The following is a 21,756-nucleotide window of genomic DNA, read 5'->3' on the forward strand; positions in this document are numbered from 1 at the left end:
TAACAATGATAATAATAATGATAATAATGATTAGGAAAAAAATAATAATAAAATAATAAAATAATTAATTAAGTAATTGATTAATTAATTAGGTAAGTAATTAATTAAAAAATTATTTAGTGGGAATGATGGCAAGCACTCCCACATGGCCTCCATCCCTATCCCATACACAACCCATACCTTGCCCATTCTTTAATTTTTAAAAATTATAATTTCATCCATCTCCCCACACTTTTATAAATTTCATTTCTTCCCCAAAATTTTCCTATAAATAGGGAGCTCTCAACTTTCATTTTTCACAACAATTTTTCAAGGAAGAGAAGAATTAGTGAGTGAAAGAAATTGTGGTGGAGAGAATTTTTGAGTAAGTTCTCAATCACCTACTCTTTCCGATCTCATTTTTTAGAGATAGTTACAGTGTTCGTAAGGAAGAAGGTAAGTAAATTTTGATTATGTTAGTTTTTTTTTATTTAAAATTCATACCCGAATTTATTTTATAAGTAAATTTCAATTATGTTAATTAGTTCCACAAAATTTCTATGAGTTTATTTTTACACGTATTTAATTATACCAGTTCTATCTTTAATATACTTGTATCTATTTTTTTTGGTTAAAAAATGTTCTAATCCCCTCGGGTAAATTTTTAGCATTTATTTCTATTCAAAAATAAAATTATATATATTTTTAACACAAAAATTGTGTGGCATGAGTTTATTTCTACGTTACATTTTTTATGAAAATATGAGTAAAGATGAGATTTTCACGATATTATTTTAAATTACATAAATTATAATAAGATGATTTTAAAACCCCTTATGACAACGAAAGTTCAAAGTTACAGATGCTCGGTACCGCAGCTTAAAGTTTATACGGATCAGAGTGCACCCACACTATTTACAGAGTGGTTATTTATGTTAGTGGATTTTCCCTGAGTGCACACCTGGTTCTGGACCAGGACTTAATAAGGAAAATCTCACTTAAAGTTTACGTACGTTGATTTAGTTTGGTCGGCCAGCCAGCTAAGTCTAGTCTTCGGACCACACAACCCAGTCATGGGGGTAAACATGACTTACGGCAAACAGGCCTAAGGGTGGGTTTTTATAATATATGTTTATACATATTTAATTACGTGTACAAAGTTACTGATGATTTGAAGGAAAAGTGTAAGTTTACGTGAAAAGGATCATTTTGGTGCTTAAATGACGATCTAAAGAAAACGTATAAGAAAAAATATATGTATGTTTATCATTAAATATTTTTACAGTTTTAAAGTTAAAAGTCTAATTTAGCAGTTATAGTATATGATTGTAAAAATTTACTGTTGAAATTGATGACAAAAGTTTTATGCAGAAATTTTTAAATCTATATTTATTCTAAAAGCAGTCTTGAAGTTATAGTATTAAATATTATTTTACGAAATTATTTAAAAGCTCATTTTGGCCACACACTAATAATAATCTTATTTACTTACTGAACGTCGTCTCACTCCAATCATATTTTTATTTCAGATAACTCTGAAGAGCATGTTGGAAATCAGGCTTAGCAAGCTACGGGTGAGGATAGAAAAATAAAGATTATTTAGAAATATTAGTATGATGCTGGATATTTATGCTTATGTAATTATTCTTCTTTTGAAATAAATTATTGTAATATGGAATATTAGCGCTCTTGTTTAATAATAATTGAGTTTATTTACTTCCGCTATAAATTAGTAGTAAAAAGTTAATATCCCAGGCCCCACTTGGGGTCGGGGTGTTACAACGAATGCTCCTACAATATTCATGGATTTGATGAATAGGATCTTCCACCAATATTTAGACCGGTTTGTTGTTGTTTTTATTGATGATGTACTAGTCTATTCAAGGAACTATGAGGAGCATAAAACGCATTTGAGGCAGGTTTTGCAGACGCTCAGGGAAAAGAAGTTGTATGCCAAGTTCAGCAAATGTGAATTCTGGCTCGAGAAGGTTGTGTTTTTGGGGTATGTTATCTCAGGGGATGGAATTTCTGTGGATCCTAGTAAAATTGACGCGGTAGTGAATTGGGCTAGACCGAGGAATGTCCAGGAGATAAGGAGTGTCTTGGGACTGGCTGGTTATTATCATCTTTTTGTTAAGGGATTCTCAGCGTTATTAGGGCCTCTAATGCGACAAACTAGGAAGAACATCAGGTTTGAATGGGATGACAGCTGTGAGTAGAGCTTCCAGGAATTGAAGCAAAGGCTTGTCACAACACCAGTGTTGATCATCCTATTAGGGGGTGAGGGATATGTTATCTACAGTGATGCGTTCTTAAAGGGACTTGATTGTGTATTGATGCAGCAAGACATGGTGGTAGTGTATGCTTCCAAGAAATTGAAAGAGTATGAAAAGAACTACCCTACCTATGATCTTGAATTGACTGCAGTAATACATGCATTAAATATTTGGAGGCATTACCTATATGGCGAGTGATGTGAAATCTTCTCCGACCATAAAAGTTTAAAGTACTTTTTCACTCAGAATCAACTAAACATAAGGCAAAGAAGGTGGTTGGGCTTATTAAAGATTTCAATTGCACTATTAGTTACCACCCAAGGAAAGCAAACGTGGTAGCTGATGCACTAAGTAGGAAGTATGTGGGACTAGCGCTGGCAATTATGGAGATTCAAAATCCGATCCTGAGAGATCTAGAGAGACTCAGCATAGAGTTGGTCAAGAGTGGTCCTCAAGCATGTATTGCTAGCTTAGTGGTGCAGCCTACTCTACAGGAAAGGATTAAAGCTGCTCAGAAAGAGGATCCAAAGCTAGCAGAGGTAATGGTCAGAGTACAAAGTGGTCAGGGAGAGGAATTTTGCATTGCAAATAACGGGACTCTGCGGTTCTATTCTAGATTATGTGTTCCTTCTGATGCTGATATTAAAAAGACCATTTTAAAAGAGGCTCACAAATCTTTATACACAAATCATTTCGGCAGTACGAAAATGTACAGGGATCTGCAAAAGTCTTATTGGTGGAGTGGTATGAAGAAGGAGATTGCTGAGTATGTAACACAATATTTGACGTGCTAGCAGGTAAAAGTTAAGCACCAGAGGCCGATAGGTCAGTTGCAGCCACTTTTTATCTCAGAGTGGAAAAGGGATCACATATCTATGAATTTTGTTTTAGGGCTACCGTCGACATTGCATGGCTAGAATGCGATCTGGGTGATTGTAGATCGTTTAACTAAGACCACCCATTTCCTTCCTATCCAGATCAACTACTCCCTTAATCGACTAACGGAGATTTATATTCAGGAGATAGTCCTTTCTCATGGGGTGCCAGTATCTATTTTGTCAGATCGAGACCTACGTTTCACGTCACGTTTTTTAAAAAGCTTGCAAGAGGCTTTAGGGTCTCAGTTATCTTTTAGCACGACATTCCATCCTCAATCAGAGGTGCAGACTGAGAGGACGATTCAAATATTAGAAGATATGTTGCGAGCATGCGTGCTGGACTTTGGGGGTAGTTGGACACAGTTCATGTCGTTGGTGGAATTTGCGTATAATAACAGTTATCATGTCAGTATTGGTATAGCACCATTTGAGGCACTTTACGGTAAGAGATGTTGTTCTCCTTTATATTGGGATGAGATGGGTGAGCAGCGAGTTGTGAAACCTAAACTAGTGCAGCAAGGGTATGATAAGGTTCGGCTCATCAGAGATAGAATCAGTGCAGCTCAGAGCTGACAGAAAAGTTACGTCGATAACCGCCACAGGAAATGGGAATTTGGTATTGGTGATCATATGTTTTTGAAAATAACTCCGTCAAAAGGGGTTATAAGGTTTGGAAAGAAAAGTAAACTTAGCCCTACGTTTATTGGCCCATTTGAGATTCTAGAGAAAGTGGGGTCGGTTACTTACAGGTTAGCTTTACCACCTATATTGTTTTGGATACACAACGTATTCCATATCTCCATGTTGAGGAAATACGTCACAAAACCTTTCTCACATAATTAGTTATGATGAATTAGAACTCAGCGATTCGCTAGTCTATGAGGAGGTACTAGTACCGATTCTGGACAGGAAGGAACAAGAATTACTAAAATAAGAAGATTTCTCTAGTGAAAATCCTGTGGAGGAATCAGGTAATAGAAGAAGTTTCTTAGGAGCTCGAGGAACAGATAAGGCAGAAATACCTGTAATTGTTCCATGAGATTCAATTATAATCAGGTAAAGTACAAGTAAATGTGTATTGTTTCTTTTGCAGGTTAGTCAATGTATGTATTAGTTTAGTTAGTAAGTAGTCTTTTGGTTTTGGGAGAATTTTTATTTTGCATATGTAATCTTCTAGAACTCTGAATGTAACAATGGTATTCCTCCACCATAAGTAAATGATAAGTAATAAAATAAGTAGATTGTTTTCTTTTAAGGGATAGTAAATCATATGGGTAGTAAATTTCGAGGACGAAATTTTATAAGAAGGGAAAAATGTAGAATAACGAGGGAGAAAAAGGTAATTGTAAAAGGGGGTCATAGCGCGTTTGTCAATGAAGTGGCTTATTGGGATCATTGACGGGGACACGTGTCTTGTCGATGAGAAGATACCGAGAGACTATTTTTTTTTTAGCCATGAGTTTCATCGATGAGGAATAAGCGAGTCAACGAACTCTCTTCTTGGGCTTGTCAACGAAGTGACATGGCTCGTCTGCCGGATAAACCCGACCTGACCCGTTAAGGGGGCGGATATGAAAATAAAAACTCATATTTGACTCATTTAGCAAACGGATGATTATGAATCGGTTAAAACGGGTCGGATACGGTTTTGATTAATGGATTTTTATCTAATTTTGTCAGGTCTATCAGCACATGTAATCATTACAATTTATGAGTCCCAAACAAAATAATTTGTCAAGCGGAGGACTAATTTTATATTTGGGGTATCATATTGTATACGTATCTCCCCTCCCATTCATACATATCGTACACTCAACGCTGCTTCTCACCAAACACCCAAAAAGAACCCCATTAATGATCATCAGCACCCAAAGTAGACCAAACCCCTTAACAGCTTGGACGTCATTTACATGCATGGCCCCCATCATATATATATATATATATATATACAATGGAGAGAGAGAGAGAGAGAGAGAGAGAGAGAGAGAGAGAGAGAGAGAGAGAGAGAGAGAGAGAGAGAGAGGTATGTACGCGTACCCATTAGGTCATTAGCCAACCGCCAACCCCCCATCCATATATGGCAGCTATAATTAATACACCTACGTATAGTATATTAATTTTTAAAATTTAATATACTATATATATAAAGGATACACGTATATAAACTTTAATTTAATTTTTAGACTTTAATCCAATTTATAGCACCTTTCTCCCATTACCCCCAACTCACACAAAAATGAGAAACACTTGGAAGAAATTATTTTTTCTTACATGAGATTTGAACTCACTAATCCAAAAATATCGCTTTAATACTTGACTCATACAAATAAGACGCATGAGTTAATATGAAATGTGAATTTTTCACATATTTTAATGGATCTAATTTTTACTTGTATAGATCCAAGTGCTATCGTGATATCTTGTGATTGATGAATTTAAAATTCTATGCATAAGAAGGAACCATTTTTCAAAAAATATATATTTTTTGACAAATATTATATATATATATATATATATATATATAGCGCCTAATTTAATTTAAGTTAATTAATTAATGAATTACCATGCACCATTCTAGTTTTTTTATTACTACTTATATATATATGATAAAAGACATTGAAGGTTTAGTAAGAAGATACCGACATTTTCTTATATTTAAAAAATTTTAGGAACCTCTACTGAATTTCAAGAATTTTAAGAATCTCGCATAAAGTTTGGAAAAAAGATATAAATTCTCTCTATATTTTATAAAATGATAAATCTTTTAGGAAGAGATTTGTGTTTTTTTGTCAAATTTCAAATAAAATGTGTAAAAAAAAATTTCTAGTCAGAACTAAGTGACAAATCTTTTGCGCTTATATATGTCTTTTTCATAGCCAGCTAGCCATGCAGCCTCTCTCTCTTATCTCATAAATATAATATATATACCACAACTCTACATTTACACAGATATATATATATATATATATATATAGTGTGTGTGTGTGTGTGTGTGTTTACAAATGTATATATAAATGTAGAGTTGGGGGCGTTGTGGCATTGGGTTGTTGACTGTATGGGTTGTTGACTGTATTGGGTTCAAAATACATAGCCGGAAAGGAGGAGATGGAGTGTGGGTATCACAACTGGCGCATCAGTGGCAGCAGTACTGGTGATGATGGGAGTAATAATAACGTGTACAGGGAAGGTGCGGATCATAAGGCGGCGGTGGATGGTGGTGATACCGCAGGCGGTGGCCGTGGCCGTGGCTCAAGAAGCAGCAGGTGGGAGAGGCCACGGTGGTGGTCGCCATGTTACGTGGTGGTGAGGATACTGGCGCTGGCATTCACGCTGGGAGCAGCAGTAGTGCTTGGGCTGAACAGGGAAACCGAAGTCGTCCCCGTTAGCCTCTTCCCTGACATGGCCCCAGTGCATGTGCGCGTCCCTGCCAAGTGGCATTACCTCTCTGCCTTCGTGTATGTCTCTCTCTCTCTCTCTCTCTCTCTCTCTCTCATAAGTTCATCTAAGCATAGTCGCATATAACCTGAACATTTTTATTTTCTAATTGGTTTAGCACTCTTTAGCTAGCTTTCAATATTGAAAAGAATGGAAAGAAGTGAGATGGATTATCTTATTGTATATTCCAAGCCTCTAATGAGTTACCATGGAAAAGAGTTAAAATAAGTTCGTCCTTAAATCGATCATTTTTCATTAATTCCATTTCTTGAGATAATGTATTCAATATAAAAATCTCAAATATTGATTATTAAGATGTCTCTTCAAGGCATAATCTTGACATTCTAATTAAAATAATTAAGTTAAGTGTAATTTACTCATTTGTCTAGCGTATGAGTTGCACTGTTTTATTGGGTTAGTTGGTAGTTTCAATTTGCTTAATAATAACTCGACCCTACAATGACTTAAGCTAAATTCAATAATACAAAACAAATTAAGTATCCATTTTTTTTTCCAAATATATTGGCTTGCAAGTTTTTTTTTTTTGTTAATTTCCAAAAAAAAAAAAAAAAAAGTTTAGAGGAGACATTGATGGATGCATGCCAAGATTCAAAATTCAAGAACATTCTTCCCTTGATACACCATTTAAAATATTTGGGGGCCTAAAAATGTTGAGGGTGTCGTCAATTTAAAAGATAAAAAATATAAATCAAATTGCATAATGTTTTGGTATATATATTTTTTTTTTCGGTATGGCTCATTCCAACCAAACGATCTACAATTTCTAATAATTTATTTTTTTAATTTTCTAATATTATTTTTTAAAAAATGTGAACTTAGATTTGGATTAAATATGATATAAATTATACTAAGTTTTGTATTAGTTTATACAAATCTAAGTTTAATATCTGAAATTAATAGTCACAAATACAACACAATATTTAATCAGATTGCCAAATCCCTAAATCGAATGACTTAGAAAAGATAAATGTGACCTCCTAAATAATGCGATATTACACATGAACTACAAGTTAGGAATCAAACATTTTAAAAATAAATTAAAAATAAGAATAATGATTAGATAATTTTTTAAAATTGAATAATTAATACTATATATATGGTGAAAAATAAATGGGGACAAATGGGGCCTAAAGTTTTAAACAAGGAAATGGGTAGGTGGGGAAGAAATGGGTTGCCAAATTAAAGGGTGCGCAGGCTAGGGTGGTTGCCTGTACTAATTATTTCCACTCGAGTAAAAGTCAGGTGACCCACTTGAGGGGGTCCATTCCATTTCATAACTGTATTTACCTACTTAATTTATTGTTGTTCATGTCATAAGTGACTCACACAAAAATACAAAATTTATTTTATTTTTATTTTTAAAAGATATTTTGTACGATCGAGTGGTTAATTTTAAGTTATTAGTCTTTCGATCTTATTTCTTAGATTAATCATCAATTAATTGCCTAACGATTGCCCCACCTATACTTTTTGTGTTCAAGATTGAGTTATTAATTTTTGGTACTTGTTAGTATATTTGAATGTTTTTAGCATTGAATTTTTGAGAAAATTATTCTTTTCCTTTTAGTATTAGATCTATATGCTTGTAGACTAGTTAAGTCATTTTTGGCCCAAGGATATGACACCAATATATTTATTTTAATAATTTTCAAGGGTAAAAAACATTGTCCGTTCTTAAGAGTTCAAAAATTATATAAAAGTCTCTTGATATTGGTGAAACGGATGAGGACTTCTTTCTGAAATTCCAAAAATTTTAGAGATCTCGCTCTTGACCATTGATTTTGGAATAGTTATATCCGCTCACCATGTTTGTTTTTTATAAAGGGTAAAAGACATTGACCTTTCCAGAGATTTGGCAAAAAGGCAAGGACCTCTCCTAAGGTTTCAAAAATCTCATTAACCTCCGTTAAGATTTCAAAAGTGTAACAAACCTTTTTTGAGATTTGCCAAAAAGACAGAAGTTCTCTCTCAAAAGATGTGCCTTTTTGAACAATATAAGGGGTAGTTTATATCGTTTTGACAAACCTCAAGGGAAGTCTTTCAAATTCTTCAAACCTCAGTGGAGATCCTTAAAAATATTTAAACCTTAGGGGAGGTTAGTGTGTTTTTACCAAATCTCAAGCAGAGATTAGTGTTTTTTACCTTTTTATAAATATCAAGAGGGGAGGTTTGTGTCCTTTTTCCAAACTAAGAAATTTGTGAGATTTTATAAACTTAAATAAAGGTTTGTATCTTTTTGTCAAATTTTATGGATTATAAAAATTTTTAAATTTCAAGAAAAGTTTGCATTAATTTTTAAAAGAAATCTTAAGAGAATTCAATTTTTTTCGCGCTATATATATGACATGCTTACCCGTACCAAACTTAAAAATCGTGAGACTCCAAACACCACCCATTTCAGCCTTCAAAAGAGATGTCCATACATAGATTTTTTAAGGTTGAAATCAATCCACATCAATTGGACATTGTCAAAAGACTCAAAACTTTAATGCTTGAACTGCAATTTAGGTCAAGATTTATATGGGTGCATTGAATTTGAAAGCTATCTACTTAAATAAATACTAAAAGTAGTAATGTTATCTCATGGGCATAGCACGGTGGAAAAACGTTGGCACGTAAGAAGGAACATGTGTGTTCAAACCTTAGTAGACACACAATGTGCGGGCTGAGGGATGGATTTGATGAACGTCCAATCGGTGTCTGGAAGCCGTGACCGCATTCGAATTTACCTAGGTGGTGCATTAGGGGGGAAAGGTAGCTGCCCACGTGGGTTTGGTCTTATACGGGGGCGTCTAAAGGGCTTGTTGGTAATTGGAGTTCCCATATTATTAAAAAGAAATAGTAGTAATGTAGAACAATACAATTCTATTAAGCATAAAATATGAGTAAATAATAGTCTCTCTCCTCCTAAATTTTTTTTTTTTTTGTACCTTTAACATCTTTAATTTATTTTTATATCTTTAAAAATAAAATCAAGAAAGTTGCGTACCCTAACTATTAAAATAGTATGTACCCTCATGAGCAACTTCAACAAGTATGGTCATTTACTCTCCCACATGTGTTTATCTAGATTAAAGACCAATTAGTGAATGCATTAACTCAATAAAAATTAAGGCCATGTTTGGATTTTGAAATAGGAATATGGACCAGATTGTGTGGGGGCAGGACTGTCTTGGATGATTTGATGTTGGTGCATAGGGAAACCCTACCCATCATGATCTCCTTGTGCCAATAAAGTCCACACAAAATTAATTTCATAACCTGGTGCATTAGATGCATTGTGTAACGATTCCAAATTTCTACTATATTTATTTATTATTTTTTTTCACATACTAATAATACTCTGATACAATAGAAGGTAGTTAAAGTTAACCTGAACCCATAGGTACCAAAAATTTACTTGTTTATACATACATGTTATCTAAGCAGCGGAAACTATAATATACTTATCTTATATACAATACCAGAGATTCACTATTCTATATATACACATATATACCCCAAAAATTCATCATGTCTCCAACATGATTACTTGCCCTGCAATTGGAGTAATACCAATGAATTCCTCTATCACGGAGCTCGCTCCACTTGTCTGTCGGGATTTCCTGAAACATTTGTAATGTTGGAGTAAGACACCTCTTGGTAAGGGAAATAGACTACTATTAGTGTGTGGCAATATGAGTTTAATCGTGTTATAAGCATATACTACAAATAATATATATATATATATATATATATATATATATCTTAAGCTATAACTAATAACATAAAAACCTGTACTTTTATTCATAATCTTACTATATCATAATGAATTTTCGTATCATTTAAATAGTTTATTAAATTTGTACATTACTGAAATTATACCCTCGATGTATAATTGTATATAATGAATTAACCCCGCATGACTCGGGTTGTACGGCCCATAGGCTAGACTTAACGCTGACTGGCCTACCAGGTTAAGTTAAACATGACATAACTACATACGATTGCCCACCCATCCTAACCTGCCCATCCTACTCTCCGTCAATACTCTAACGGGTTAGTACACAGAGGGTATCCTACTCACCGCCTACACTTCGGGACTAATCGGCCTCTGACCCACACTTCCTGAATAGTGTGGTTGCATTGTCAACTATACACCAATTTGGTCCGCCCATCATACTCTGTGTCAAACCTCTAACGGGTCGACACACAATGGGTATCCTTTCTCTCTGGTCTGGCTAGCTAGCAATGACATCCTACTCTCCGTTAAACCTCTAACAGGTCGGCACACAATGGGTATCCTTCTCTCTGATCTGGCTAGCTAGAACTGGTATCGTGCTCATAACATATGTAACCATCTAGGTTCTATTACTATATAATACATTTCACATAATATATTTCTGGTCATAGATAACATTTTCATATTTTTGAAATAAAACCTAGATTTTACATATTTTTATATAAAAGCTGTCATTTCATAAATTCTGAATAATTTGTCATATTAAAACTGATCACGGCATCTATGCCGGCTATCATTACATGGCATCTGCGCTGGTTGTATTATCATAATATACTATAAATATCTTAACTTATGCACTGTTTATGATTTTTCTAAAAATTACTATAAAATCATACTTGTTCTATGAAATAATAACATATTCTGACATAATGTATTTACATCAAACTTATACTCATGCCACACGAGTGAGTTCTACTCCATATTATACTATAACATGCTATAAAATCTATTTTCTCTATTTAATACATGTATTCCCAAAAACTACATTAATTCATAAATAAATTTTTGAAAATACCTAACTTAATATATTCTCTTACCTGTTTCCTGAGAAGCTTGTAGAAAAACCCTAAATAACACCTGCAACGTTCAGAACTCCAAACTTTAAAATCACATTAACCCCAGTTTAAACAACTCAAACCCCAGTATATAACCATCTAACACTTTTCCTGGGTTCACATATTCCAAATAATCGCGTAAACCCTAAAATAACTTACTTACCCTGATTTTGGGATAGTGCCCAAGCACCCCAAATCAGCATTCTACTCTGCCTAAGTTGTAGAGAATCTCCCCAAGATCAACGTGGTAACTTCCGATCGTTGAAACGGGGAAAAATAAAATCAGATCTGAAAAGAAAAGGAGGGAGAGCCGAAGTAGAGAGAGAGAGAGAGAGAGAGAGAGAGAGAGAGAGAGAGAGAGAGAGAGAGAGTAAAGAAAGAAATGAAATCTTCGCTGAAAATATGATTCTTAACATATATATATAGACTGCTGCCATGTGGCTTCATTAACGAGACCCGTGTACTCGTCGACGAGTCAAAGAAGGGTATTCGTCGATGAAGATGATGAGTTCGTTGACGAACCCTTAATGGCCTGAATTTCATGCTCTCGATAACTTTCTCATCGACGAGACACATGTACTTCGTCGACGAGATCTAGAAGGATATTCATCGACGAGAACCCTAGGTTCGTCGACGAATTCTTGTCGACGCTCTTTAATATAAATTTTTTTTCCTTCTTTTCTTTTCCTTATTTATTTTAATTATTATATTTTTCGAACCTCTACATTCTCCCCTCCTTTCAAAAATTTTGTCCTCGAAATTTGCTGACTATACATATACTAACCTCTAGAGGAAAAATTCGTTGTACTTTTATTAATCACTCTCACTTATGGCGGAGGAATACCGTGGTTACACATATAGTCCTAGGAGATTACAATAACTAATCAAAATTTCTCCCAAAACCAACCAAAACAGAAAACTATTACATACACTGATTAACCTGCATAAAACAAAATCTATTTACATAATTTCCTACCTGGATCACTACCTTTCCTTTTTGATTACTGCTGATCCCCGTTGAAAAGGTGTGGGTACCTCTGATGCATCTCCTCTTCTAACTCCCACAAAACTTCTTCCACTGCATGGTTCCTACAAAGTACCTTTACTAGTGGAGTTTTCTTGGTGCGTAACTTTTATTCTTTCCTATCCAGAATCTGCACTAGTATTTCTTCATATGTTAAAGTATCTCTAAGCTCCAACTCTTCTTGGCTCGTAATGTGAAAGGGATCTGAGACGTATTTCCTCAGCATAGAAACATGGAATATGTCATGAATCCTAGAGAATGCCGATGGTAAAGCTAATCTGTAGGCAATTGTACCCACTCTCTCAAGTATTTCAAATGGGCCAATGTACCTAGGGTTCAGCTTACCCTTCCTCCCAAACCTCATCACTCCTTTCATTGGTGCTACTTTCAAGAACACATGGTCTCCTTCATCAAACTCTAATTTTTGGCGGCGAGTATCTACGTGCGTAGCTTTTCTGGCGACTCTGGGTTATATTAATTCTGTCTCTAATAAGTCAGACTTTATCATATGTCTACTGCACTAACTCTGGCCCCAAAACTCGCCTTCACCCACTTCATTCCCGTATAGTGGAGAACGACATTTTCTACCATATAATGCCTCGTAAGGTGCCATTCAAATGCTGGCCTGATAGCTATTATTATATGCTAATTCAACCAACGACATAAACTGGGTCCAACTACCCTTGAAGTCCAGCACACATACTTGAAGCATATCTTCTAGTATCTAGATCGTCCTCTCCGTCTGTCCATCCGTTTAAGGATGAAATGTTGTGCTGCATGTTAGCTGAAACTCCAAAGCCTCTTGCAAACTTCTCCAAAATCGTGACGTGAATCGTGGGTTTCGATATGAGATTATAGATACCGGCACACCATAGGTTTGAACTATCTCCTGAATATATAATTCCGTCAGTCTGCTCATGGAGTAGTTGACTTTAATAGGGAGAAAATAAGCAGTCTTTGTCAGTCAATCTACAATCACTCATATGACATTCTGCCCATGCAACGCCGGCGGTAACCCTATAACAAAATCCATAGAGATATAATCCCACTTCCACTCAGGGTTGTGGAGTGGCTGCAACTATCCTGCTAATTTCTAGTGCTCAGCCTTTACCTGCTGGCACATCAAACGCTGCTTCACAAACTCGGTTATCTCCTTCTTTATACCGCTCCACCAAAATGACTCCCGAAGTTCCCGATACATCTTTAGTCTCCCAAGATGTATTATGTAAAGGGATATGTACACCTCCTCTAGGATAGTCCTCTTAATTTCAACATCTGCAGGTGCGCACAGTCTGGTACGAAACCTCAGAGATCCATCATCTGAAATATTAAACTCCTCCCCATATCCATCCTACACTTTACCCATCAACTCTTCTAATTCTGCATCATTCATCTAAGCAACTTTAATCCTATATTGCAGGGTAGGTTGTAGTATCAAGTTAGCAATAAATGCCTGGAACTCACCCTCTACCAACTCACCGAGCCTCTCCAAATCCATTTGAATCAGATGCTAACTCATCTATACTAATAGTGCTACTCCCAGGTCAAAGCATCAGGCACCACGTTTACTTTCCCTAGGTGGTAACTGATGGTGCGGTCGTAATCTTTAATAAGCTCCAACCATCTCCTCTACCTCATATTTAATTCTTTCTGTGTGAAGAAATATTCAAGCTCTTATGGTCAGTAAAAATTTCACACCTACCCCCATAGAGATAATGTCTCCAAATTTTTAACGCATAGACCACCGCAACTAATTCCAGATCATGGGTAGAGTAATTCTTTTCATACTCCTTAAGTTGCCAAGAAGCATATGCAATACCCTTCCCATGCTGCATCAACACACACCCAAGTCCTTTTTGGCATGCGTCATTGTATATAACAAATTCATCTTCTCCTGATGGAATGGATAACACTGGTGCAGTGACAAGCCGTTGTTTCAACTCCTAGAAACTCTGTTCACACTCGTCAGTTAATTCAAACTTCACATTTTTCCTTGTGAGCTATGTTAGTGGACTCGATAATCTGGAAAAACCATCTACAAAACGCCGATAGTACCCTGTAAGACCTAGAAAACTCCTGATCTCCTAAACATTTCTTGGTTTCACCTAATTCACCACCACTTTTATCTTACTTGAATCCACTGATATGCCATCCCCAGAGATCATATGTCCAAAGAAAGTGACCCGCCTCAGCCAAAACTCTAGCATATAGCTTCTTTTCCATCACTACCTGCAATACTAGTCTCATATGATCTTCGTGCTCTTCAAAACTCTTCGAATAGACCAATATATCATCAATAAAGACAATAATAAACTGATCCAAAGACTGATTGAATACCCGATTCATCAAGTCCATGAACACTGCAAGTGCATTAGTCAGACCAAATGGCAGAACTAGAAATTCATAGTGGCCATATCTGGTCCTAAATGTTGTTTTCGGAATATCCTCTGCTTTAATTTTTACCTGATGGTATACCGACCGAAGAGCAATCTTGAAGTAGACCTGGGTTCCCTGTAACTAATCAAATAAATCATCATTTCTAGGAAAAGGATACTTATTCTTGATCATCACTTTATTCATATCCCTATAATCGATGCACATTTTTAACGTTCCGTCTTTCTTCTTTACAAATAGCACTGGTGCTCCCCAAGGTGACACGCTAGGTCTGATAAACCTTTTATCTAACAACTTATGCAATTGGTCTTTCAGCTCATTTAACTCGGCTGGGGCCATTCTGTAGTGTGCTTTAGATATCAATGTTGTTCCTAGAAGTAAATCCACAACAAACTCAATCTTCCTATCTGGTGGTAAGTCAAGTAACTCTTCTGGAAATACATCTGAAAATTCCTTGACTACTGGAATATCAACAATTTTCATTTCTTCCTCTAGCATCTCTTTTATATAAGCTACACACCCTTGGCAACCACCCTGAAGTAGCCTCCTGGCCTGAATAGCTGACACTAATTGTGGTGAGGTGCGTACATGCGATCCCACAAATCTAAATTCCTACTCTCCCGAGGGTTTGAAGAATACCTCTTTTTGATGGCAATAAATGCTGGCGTAGTTAGCTGCTAGCTTGTCCATATCCAATATCATATTGAATCCCTGCATATCTAATACTATAAGATCGGCTGATAATATTTTCTCCTGAATGCCCACTGGATAGTTTTTAAGTACCCTTCCACATCTCACTACTGATCCAGTTGGCGTGGCTAGTAACAAATCAGTATCTAACAATTCTGTCTCAACTCCAGTTGACTTGACATACCCCAACGATACGAACGAATGGGTGATACTTGAGTCAAATAAAACAATAACTTTATATGATAAAACAATAATCATACCTGTCACAACGTCGCCTACAGTCTCAGTATCTCCCATCGTCAACGTATAGACACTCGTCGAGGCCGTGTTTCTCTGCTGGCCGCCACCCCTGGGTGCCTGGATATTCCCCTCAAATGGTCTGGGAGCAGAAGCAGTACTATACTGCACATGACAATCTCGTGGTATGTGACCCGATCCACCACATCGGTAGCAGACATTCCTCCTCAGTAGGCATTCTCCCATATGTCTCTTTCCACATATAGGACAAACTGGATATGTCTGCTCGCCCTGAACCTCCCATCTCCCAGTCTCTTGCCTCGAAGCTTTACCATATCTGTCTCCCCTCCAAGGGTCTTGACTCAACATCCCCACATCCCTTAGGCTGCTCTCCTCTGCCACTGTGGCTCTATCCACTAATTCAGAGAAATCCTACACCTTTAGAACCACCACTTGTTTATGGATGTCATGCCTCAAACCCCTCTCAAACATTCTTGCATCCTTAAACTCATCTGGAACTATGTAGGGAGCAAGGCATGACATCTTGATAAACGTTGTTGCATATTGCTGAACCGTCAACTACCCATATGTTAGATTCAAAAATTCTTTTATTTTTGCTTCTCTAACAGTGGGAGGAAAACAACGATCAAAGAACATCTCCTTGAATTGATTCCACGTCATGGCCACTGGTACGGGTCCCTATTCTTTTAGCAACTTCACGGCTATCCACCATCTCTCAACCACACCTGTCAACTTATACATGGCATAAAGGACCCTTTGCTCATCAGTGCAGTGAAGCACCATCAGTTTTTTCTCAATCTCCTACATCTAGTTTTCAGTAACTGCAGAATCAGCTCCTCCTAAAAACGACGGAGGAATCATTTTTGCAAACTTCTCTATAGTGCATCCCTAGTCTTCTGATGGTCCTCCTTGCTCCTTAGAGTTCCATGCAATCTCAGCCATAACTTGCTAAGCTACACTATATAGAACAATGTCTGAATCACCGCCATCCGCAATAGAGGGGCCTGCACCATCATCACTACTGGCGTGAGCTCTGCTACCCCCAGGTTCTAATAAACATAGTCTGAGGACCCTATCTGCATAACTTAACTAACATATTTATCTAACTGAAATCTCATGTCATCAATTTAATGTGACATCCTTGTTCTCAATTTAAGATTCAGTACAGCAATTGAAAAACACAACCCGACAATAGTTTACTATGGCTTTCCAGAAATCGTCACCCCAGGAAAGACATAGAAATCACTACGAAAATCCTGCTTCTCAATTACGAAGCAAAACCCTAAATACTCATCTTAACTTCCCAGCATTGACTTACTAAATTATTGATCTATTCTTATACTCTGGTATTGTTTCCACTGTACACTAAAGTCTACAGAACCTAACAACCTAAGTTCTAATACCAAACTTGTTACAAGGCCAAATTTCTTCTATATTTATTTATTATTATTTTCACATACTAATAATACTCTAATACCATAAAACGTAGTCAAAGACAATCCGTACCCATAGGTATCGGGAATTTACCTATTTATACATACATGTCATCTAAGCAGCGAAAACTATAATATACTTATCTTATATACAATACCAGAGATTCACTGTTCTACATATACACATATATACCCCAAAAATTCATCCTGTCTTCGACATGATTACTTACCCTGCAACTGGGGTAATACTAATGAACTTCTCTATTACAGAGCTTGCTCCACTTATCTGTTGGGATTTTCTGAAATATTTGTAATGTTGGGGTAAGACACCTCTTAGTAAGGGAAATAAACTAATATCAATGTGTGGCAATATGAGTTTAATTGTTTTATAAGCATATACTGCAAATAATATAATCATAATATATATATATATATATATATATATATATATATATCTTAAGTTGAAACTAATAACATGAAAACATGTACTTTTATAAATAATCTTACTATATCATAATGAATTTTTGTATCATTTAAATAGTCTGTTAAATCTGTACATTACTGAAATAATATCCTGGATGTATAACCACATATCATGAATTAACCTTGCATGACTCGAGTTATGCGGCCCGTAGGCTGGACTTAATGCTGGCTGGCCTACCAAGTTAAGTCAAACATGACATAACTATGTACGATTGCCCACCCATCCCAGCTTGCCCATCCTACTCTCTGTCAAACCTCTAACAGGTCTATACACAGAGGGTATCCTACTCACCGCCTACACTTCGGGGCTAATCCACCTCCGACCCACACTTCCTGAATAGTGTGGTTGCATTGTCAGTTATACACCAATTTGGTCCGCCCATTTTACTATGTGTCAAACCTCTAACGGGTCGGCACACAATGGGTATCCTTTCTCTCCGATCTGGCTAGCTAGCAACGACATCGTGCTTATAATATACGTAACCATCTAGGTTCTGTTACTATATAATACATTGCACATAATATATTTCTCTTCATAGATAACATTTTCATAATTCTGAAATAAAATTTGGCTTTTACATATTTCTCGATAAAAGCTATCATTTCATAATTTCTGAATAATTTGTCATGTTAAAACTGATCACGGCATCTGCACCGGCTTATCATATCACGACATCTGCGCTAACTATCATTACACGGCATTTGCGCCGGTTGTATTATCATAATATACTATAAATATCTTAACTTCTGTACTGTTTATGATTTTTTTTTTTTAAATTACTATAAAATCATACTTGTTCTATGAAATAATAGCATATTCTGACATACTGTATTTACATTAAACTTATACTCATGCCACACGAATGAGTTCTACTCCATATTATACTATAATATGCTATAAAATCTGTTTTCTCTGTTCAATACTAGTATTCCCAAAAACTATATTAATTCATAAATAAATTTATGAAAATATATACCTGACTTAATTTATTCCCTTACCTATATTCTGAGAAGCCTGTAGAAAAACCCTAAATCATGCCTGCAGCGTTCAGAACTTCAAACCCTGAAATCACATTAACCCTAGTTTAAACAACTCAAACCCCAGTATATAGTCATGTAACACCTTTCATAGGTTCACATATTTCAAATAATCATGTAAATCCTAAAATAACTTACTTACCTTAATTTTGAGATGATGCCCAAGCACCCCAAATCAGCATTCCACTCCTTCTAAGTTGTAGAGAATCTCCCCAGGATTAACGTGGTAACTTCCAATCATCGAAACAAGGAAAACAGAGTCGGATCTGAAGAGAGAATGAGGGAGAGCCAAAGTAGAGAGAGAAATGAAATCTTCGCTAAAAATCTGATTCTTAACATATATATATATATATATAGACTGTTGTCACGTGGCTTCGTCAACAAGACATGTGTACTCTTCGACGAGTCAAAGAAGGGTGTTTGTCGACGAAGATGATGAGTTCGTCGACAAACCCTTAATGGCCTGAATTTCATGCTCTCGGTATCTTCTCGTCAGAGAGACACGTGTACTTCGTTGACAAGATCTAGAAGGACATTCGTCGATGAGAACCCTGGGTTCGTCGACGAATTCCTGCTGACGCTCCTTAATATAATTCATTTTTCCTTCTTTTCTTTTCCCTATTTATTTTAATTATTTAATTTTTCGAGCCTCTACACATTGGCCATAGTATTAAATATTGTGACCACTACCATGAGGCCTTTTATCTTAGTGCTCGCAAAATATCAAATATTCATTTAATTTGATTAGGGATAGACTATTCTTATTTGTATAGTATATATATATATATATATATATATATATATATATATATATATATATATAAGGTAATAAATATGTCATTCTAAAGTTGTGATATTTTCTTGTAATTGATGTCATAGTTAATTGATTTACGAAATGAAATAAGGTAGGAATGAAATGAAATGAAAATTTGGATGACGAGCATGCCAAAATGAAATGATAAATTTAATTTCACTATATCTATCTGCATTCCATTTCAATGTACCTAGTGTGTAGTTAGCATATCGTTTGAAACCACACTTACAACATTTTTTTTACAATATTATCAACTACTTCTTTAGGGAGATGTTGTTTAGGGTTGTTCAAAAATATTTGAAAATCGATACAATTTTCAATTTGAATTGAACTAAAATTTTGGTTAACCGATTTGTTCGGTTTGGTTTCGGTTCATTTTTTTTTTTTTCCGATTATTGATTCGATTTCGTTTTTTATGTTCATGTGAATCGAACCGATATATATTTACTTATAATATGTATTATTCATATTATATATTATATTATATATATATATATATGATATATCTTGATGCACAAATACTTTTTAGGTGATTAATTGACATAAATAAAGTATAAATGTACACACTAAATTAAAATTCTAGTAATTTAATATCTTATTTTTCTATATATATATATATATATATATATATATATTTATAATAGTTTAAAAATTGGTTTGGATTGAATAACCGAACCAAACCGTCAGTTAACCAAAGCATCTGTTAAACAAAGGATTCATATCTATTTTAGTTTACAAAAACATTGAACCAAAACCTTTGGCTCGGTTAAAATGATTTGAAAAACATAAAGTTTTTGCCTCTTATGCCATTAATTTTAATATTATAAAATGAAAATTTTAAAAGGACGGTCTTAAAAATCAAATCTTTCCATAAAACAAGAGAGAGTATAGAATAGAAATTTAGAAAATGAACTATTCTATTATGTGGCCTTGGCCTAGTGGAACCTTTGAACAAAAATAAAAAATTCGTCAAATAAATTAAAATCCAAACATCTCGTTTGGAACTCAAAAAATAAAAAATCTATGGTTTCATGTTTGGTTATCGAGAAAAGTAGGAAAGAAAAAAATTTATATCACATCCATGAACAAAAATTTAATTTTACATATTATTGGTATTTATTTTTTCTTAAACTTTAATTATTTAAAATAAATTTTTTTAGTATTATTTAATATGGAAGGAAAATATAATGAATTATTTTCCTTTGCTTTTTTTCACCTAACAAAATTCTTGGTTAAATTTACACTACAAAATAAAATAAAAAAAAATACCATATTATTATGTAGGGATTATTATTATTTAAAAAAAAAAATTAGTATCCTGATACACGTGTATGGTGCGTAGGTACTTCGTGGTGGTAAATGCAATAGCATGTGCATACGCGGCGCTCTCCTTGGGCCTCTCTCTTGTCACCCGCCGGGGCAATGGAAAGAAAAGCTTCGTGGCGCTGATGATGATAATCACGCTGGACGCGGTGATGGTGGCTCTCGTCTCCTCCGGCAGCGGAGCCGCCGGGGCCGTCGGCGTCATCGGCTACAATGGCAACTCGCACGTGCAGTGGAACAAGGTGTGCAATGTGTTCGACAAGTTCTGCCACCAAGTGGCGGTCGCCGTCCTCCTCTCCCTCCTCGGCGCGATCGCTTTCCTCCTACTGGTTGTGCTGGCCGCTTCGTCCTTCTACAAGCAAATGTTCTAAATAATAAATACCATATATGTGTTAGTCTCTGTAATCCCTCGGGAGCTTGATTTCAATTTCTACTTAGTCTCTGTTATCCCTCAGGAGCTTGATTTCAATTTCTGCTTCTTTGATCTTCTTCTTCTTCTAGACTTAATGACACAATAGTTTTCTTCGTTTTGTTCTTTCTTTTCTTAGAAGGGTAAACTGAAAGTTGTCACAAAACTATATTTTATTAATTATTAGAGGTTGGGCAAAATTAGGCATGATCTGTATAATACATTATTACTTGATCTCAATTTCTCTAAAAAAAATTATAATTATAAGTAGTCATGAAACAAATGTTTGTGGGTAATTTAAATGGGTAATTAAATGTGTTATTTTAAAAATATTTACTTTCAAAATTATTTATGTATTTTTATTTTGATTTATTTGAGAGATATTATTAATTAGCACTCTAAAAGTACTATTAGTGGCACTTCATCATTCTTTTCCCTCACAAATGAAATGACAAATTGGTTCGC

The 21,756-nt window shown here is 35.3% G+C and overlaps 1 protein-coding gene across 1 annotated transcript; it reads left to right on the top strand.

Moving 5' to 3' along the window:
- The first annotated feature begins 6,082 nt into the window (after nucleotides 1-6,082).
- LOC131152320 (CASP-like protein 1E1) lies at nucleotides 6,083-21,491 on the top strand. Its single transcript, XM_058104147.1, has 2 exons — nucleotides 6,083-6,588; nucleotides 20,902-21,491. Exons 1-2 carry the CDS (start codon nucleotides 6,239-6,241, stop codon nucleotides 21,251-21,253), a joined length of 702 nt encoding a protein of 233 aa, XP_057960130.1. The 5' UTR covers nucleotides 6,083-6,238; the 3' UTR covers nucleotides 21,254-21,491.
- The last annotated feature ends 265 nt before the right edge of the window (nucleotides 21,492-21,756 follow it).

Source organism: Malania oleifera, chromosome 3 (genome assembly GCF_029873635.1).
Source record: "Malania oleifera isolate guangnan ecotype guangnan chromosome 3, ASM2987363v1, whole genome shotgun sequence".
Taxonomy (NCBI): domain Eukaryota; kingdom Viridiplantae; phylum Streptophyta; class Magnoliopsida; order Santalales; family Ximeniaceae; genus Malania; species Malania oleifera.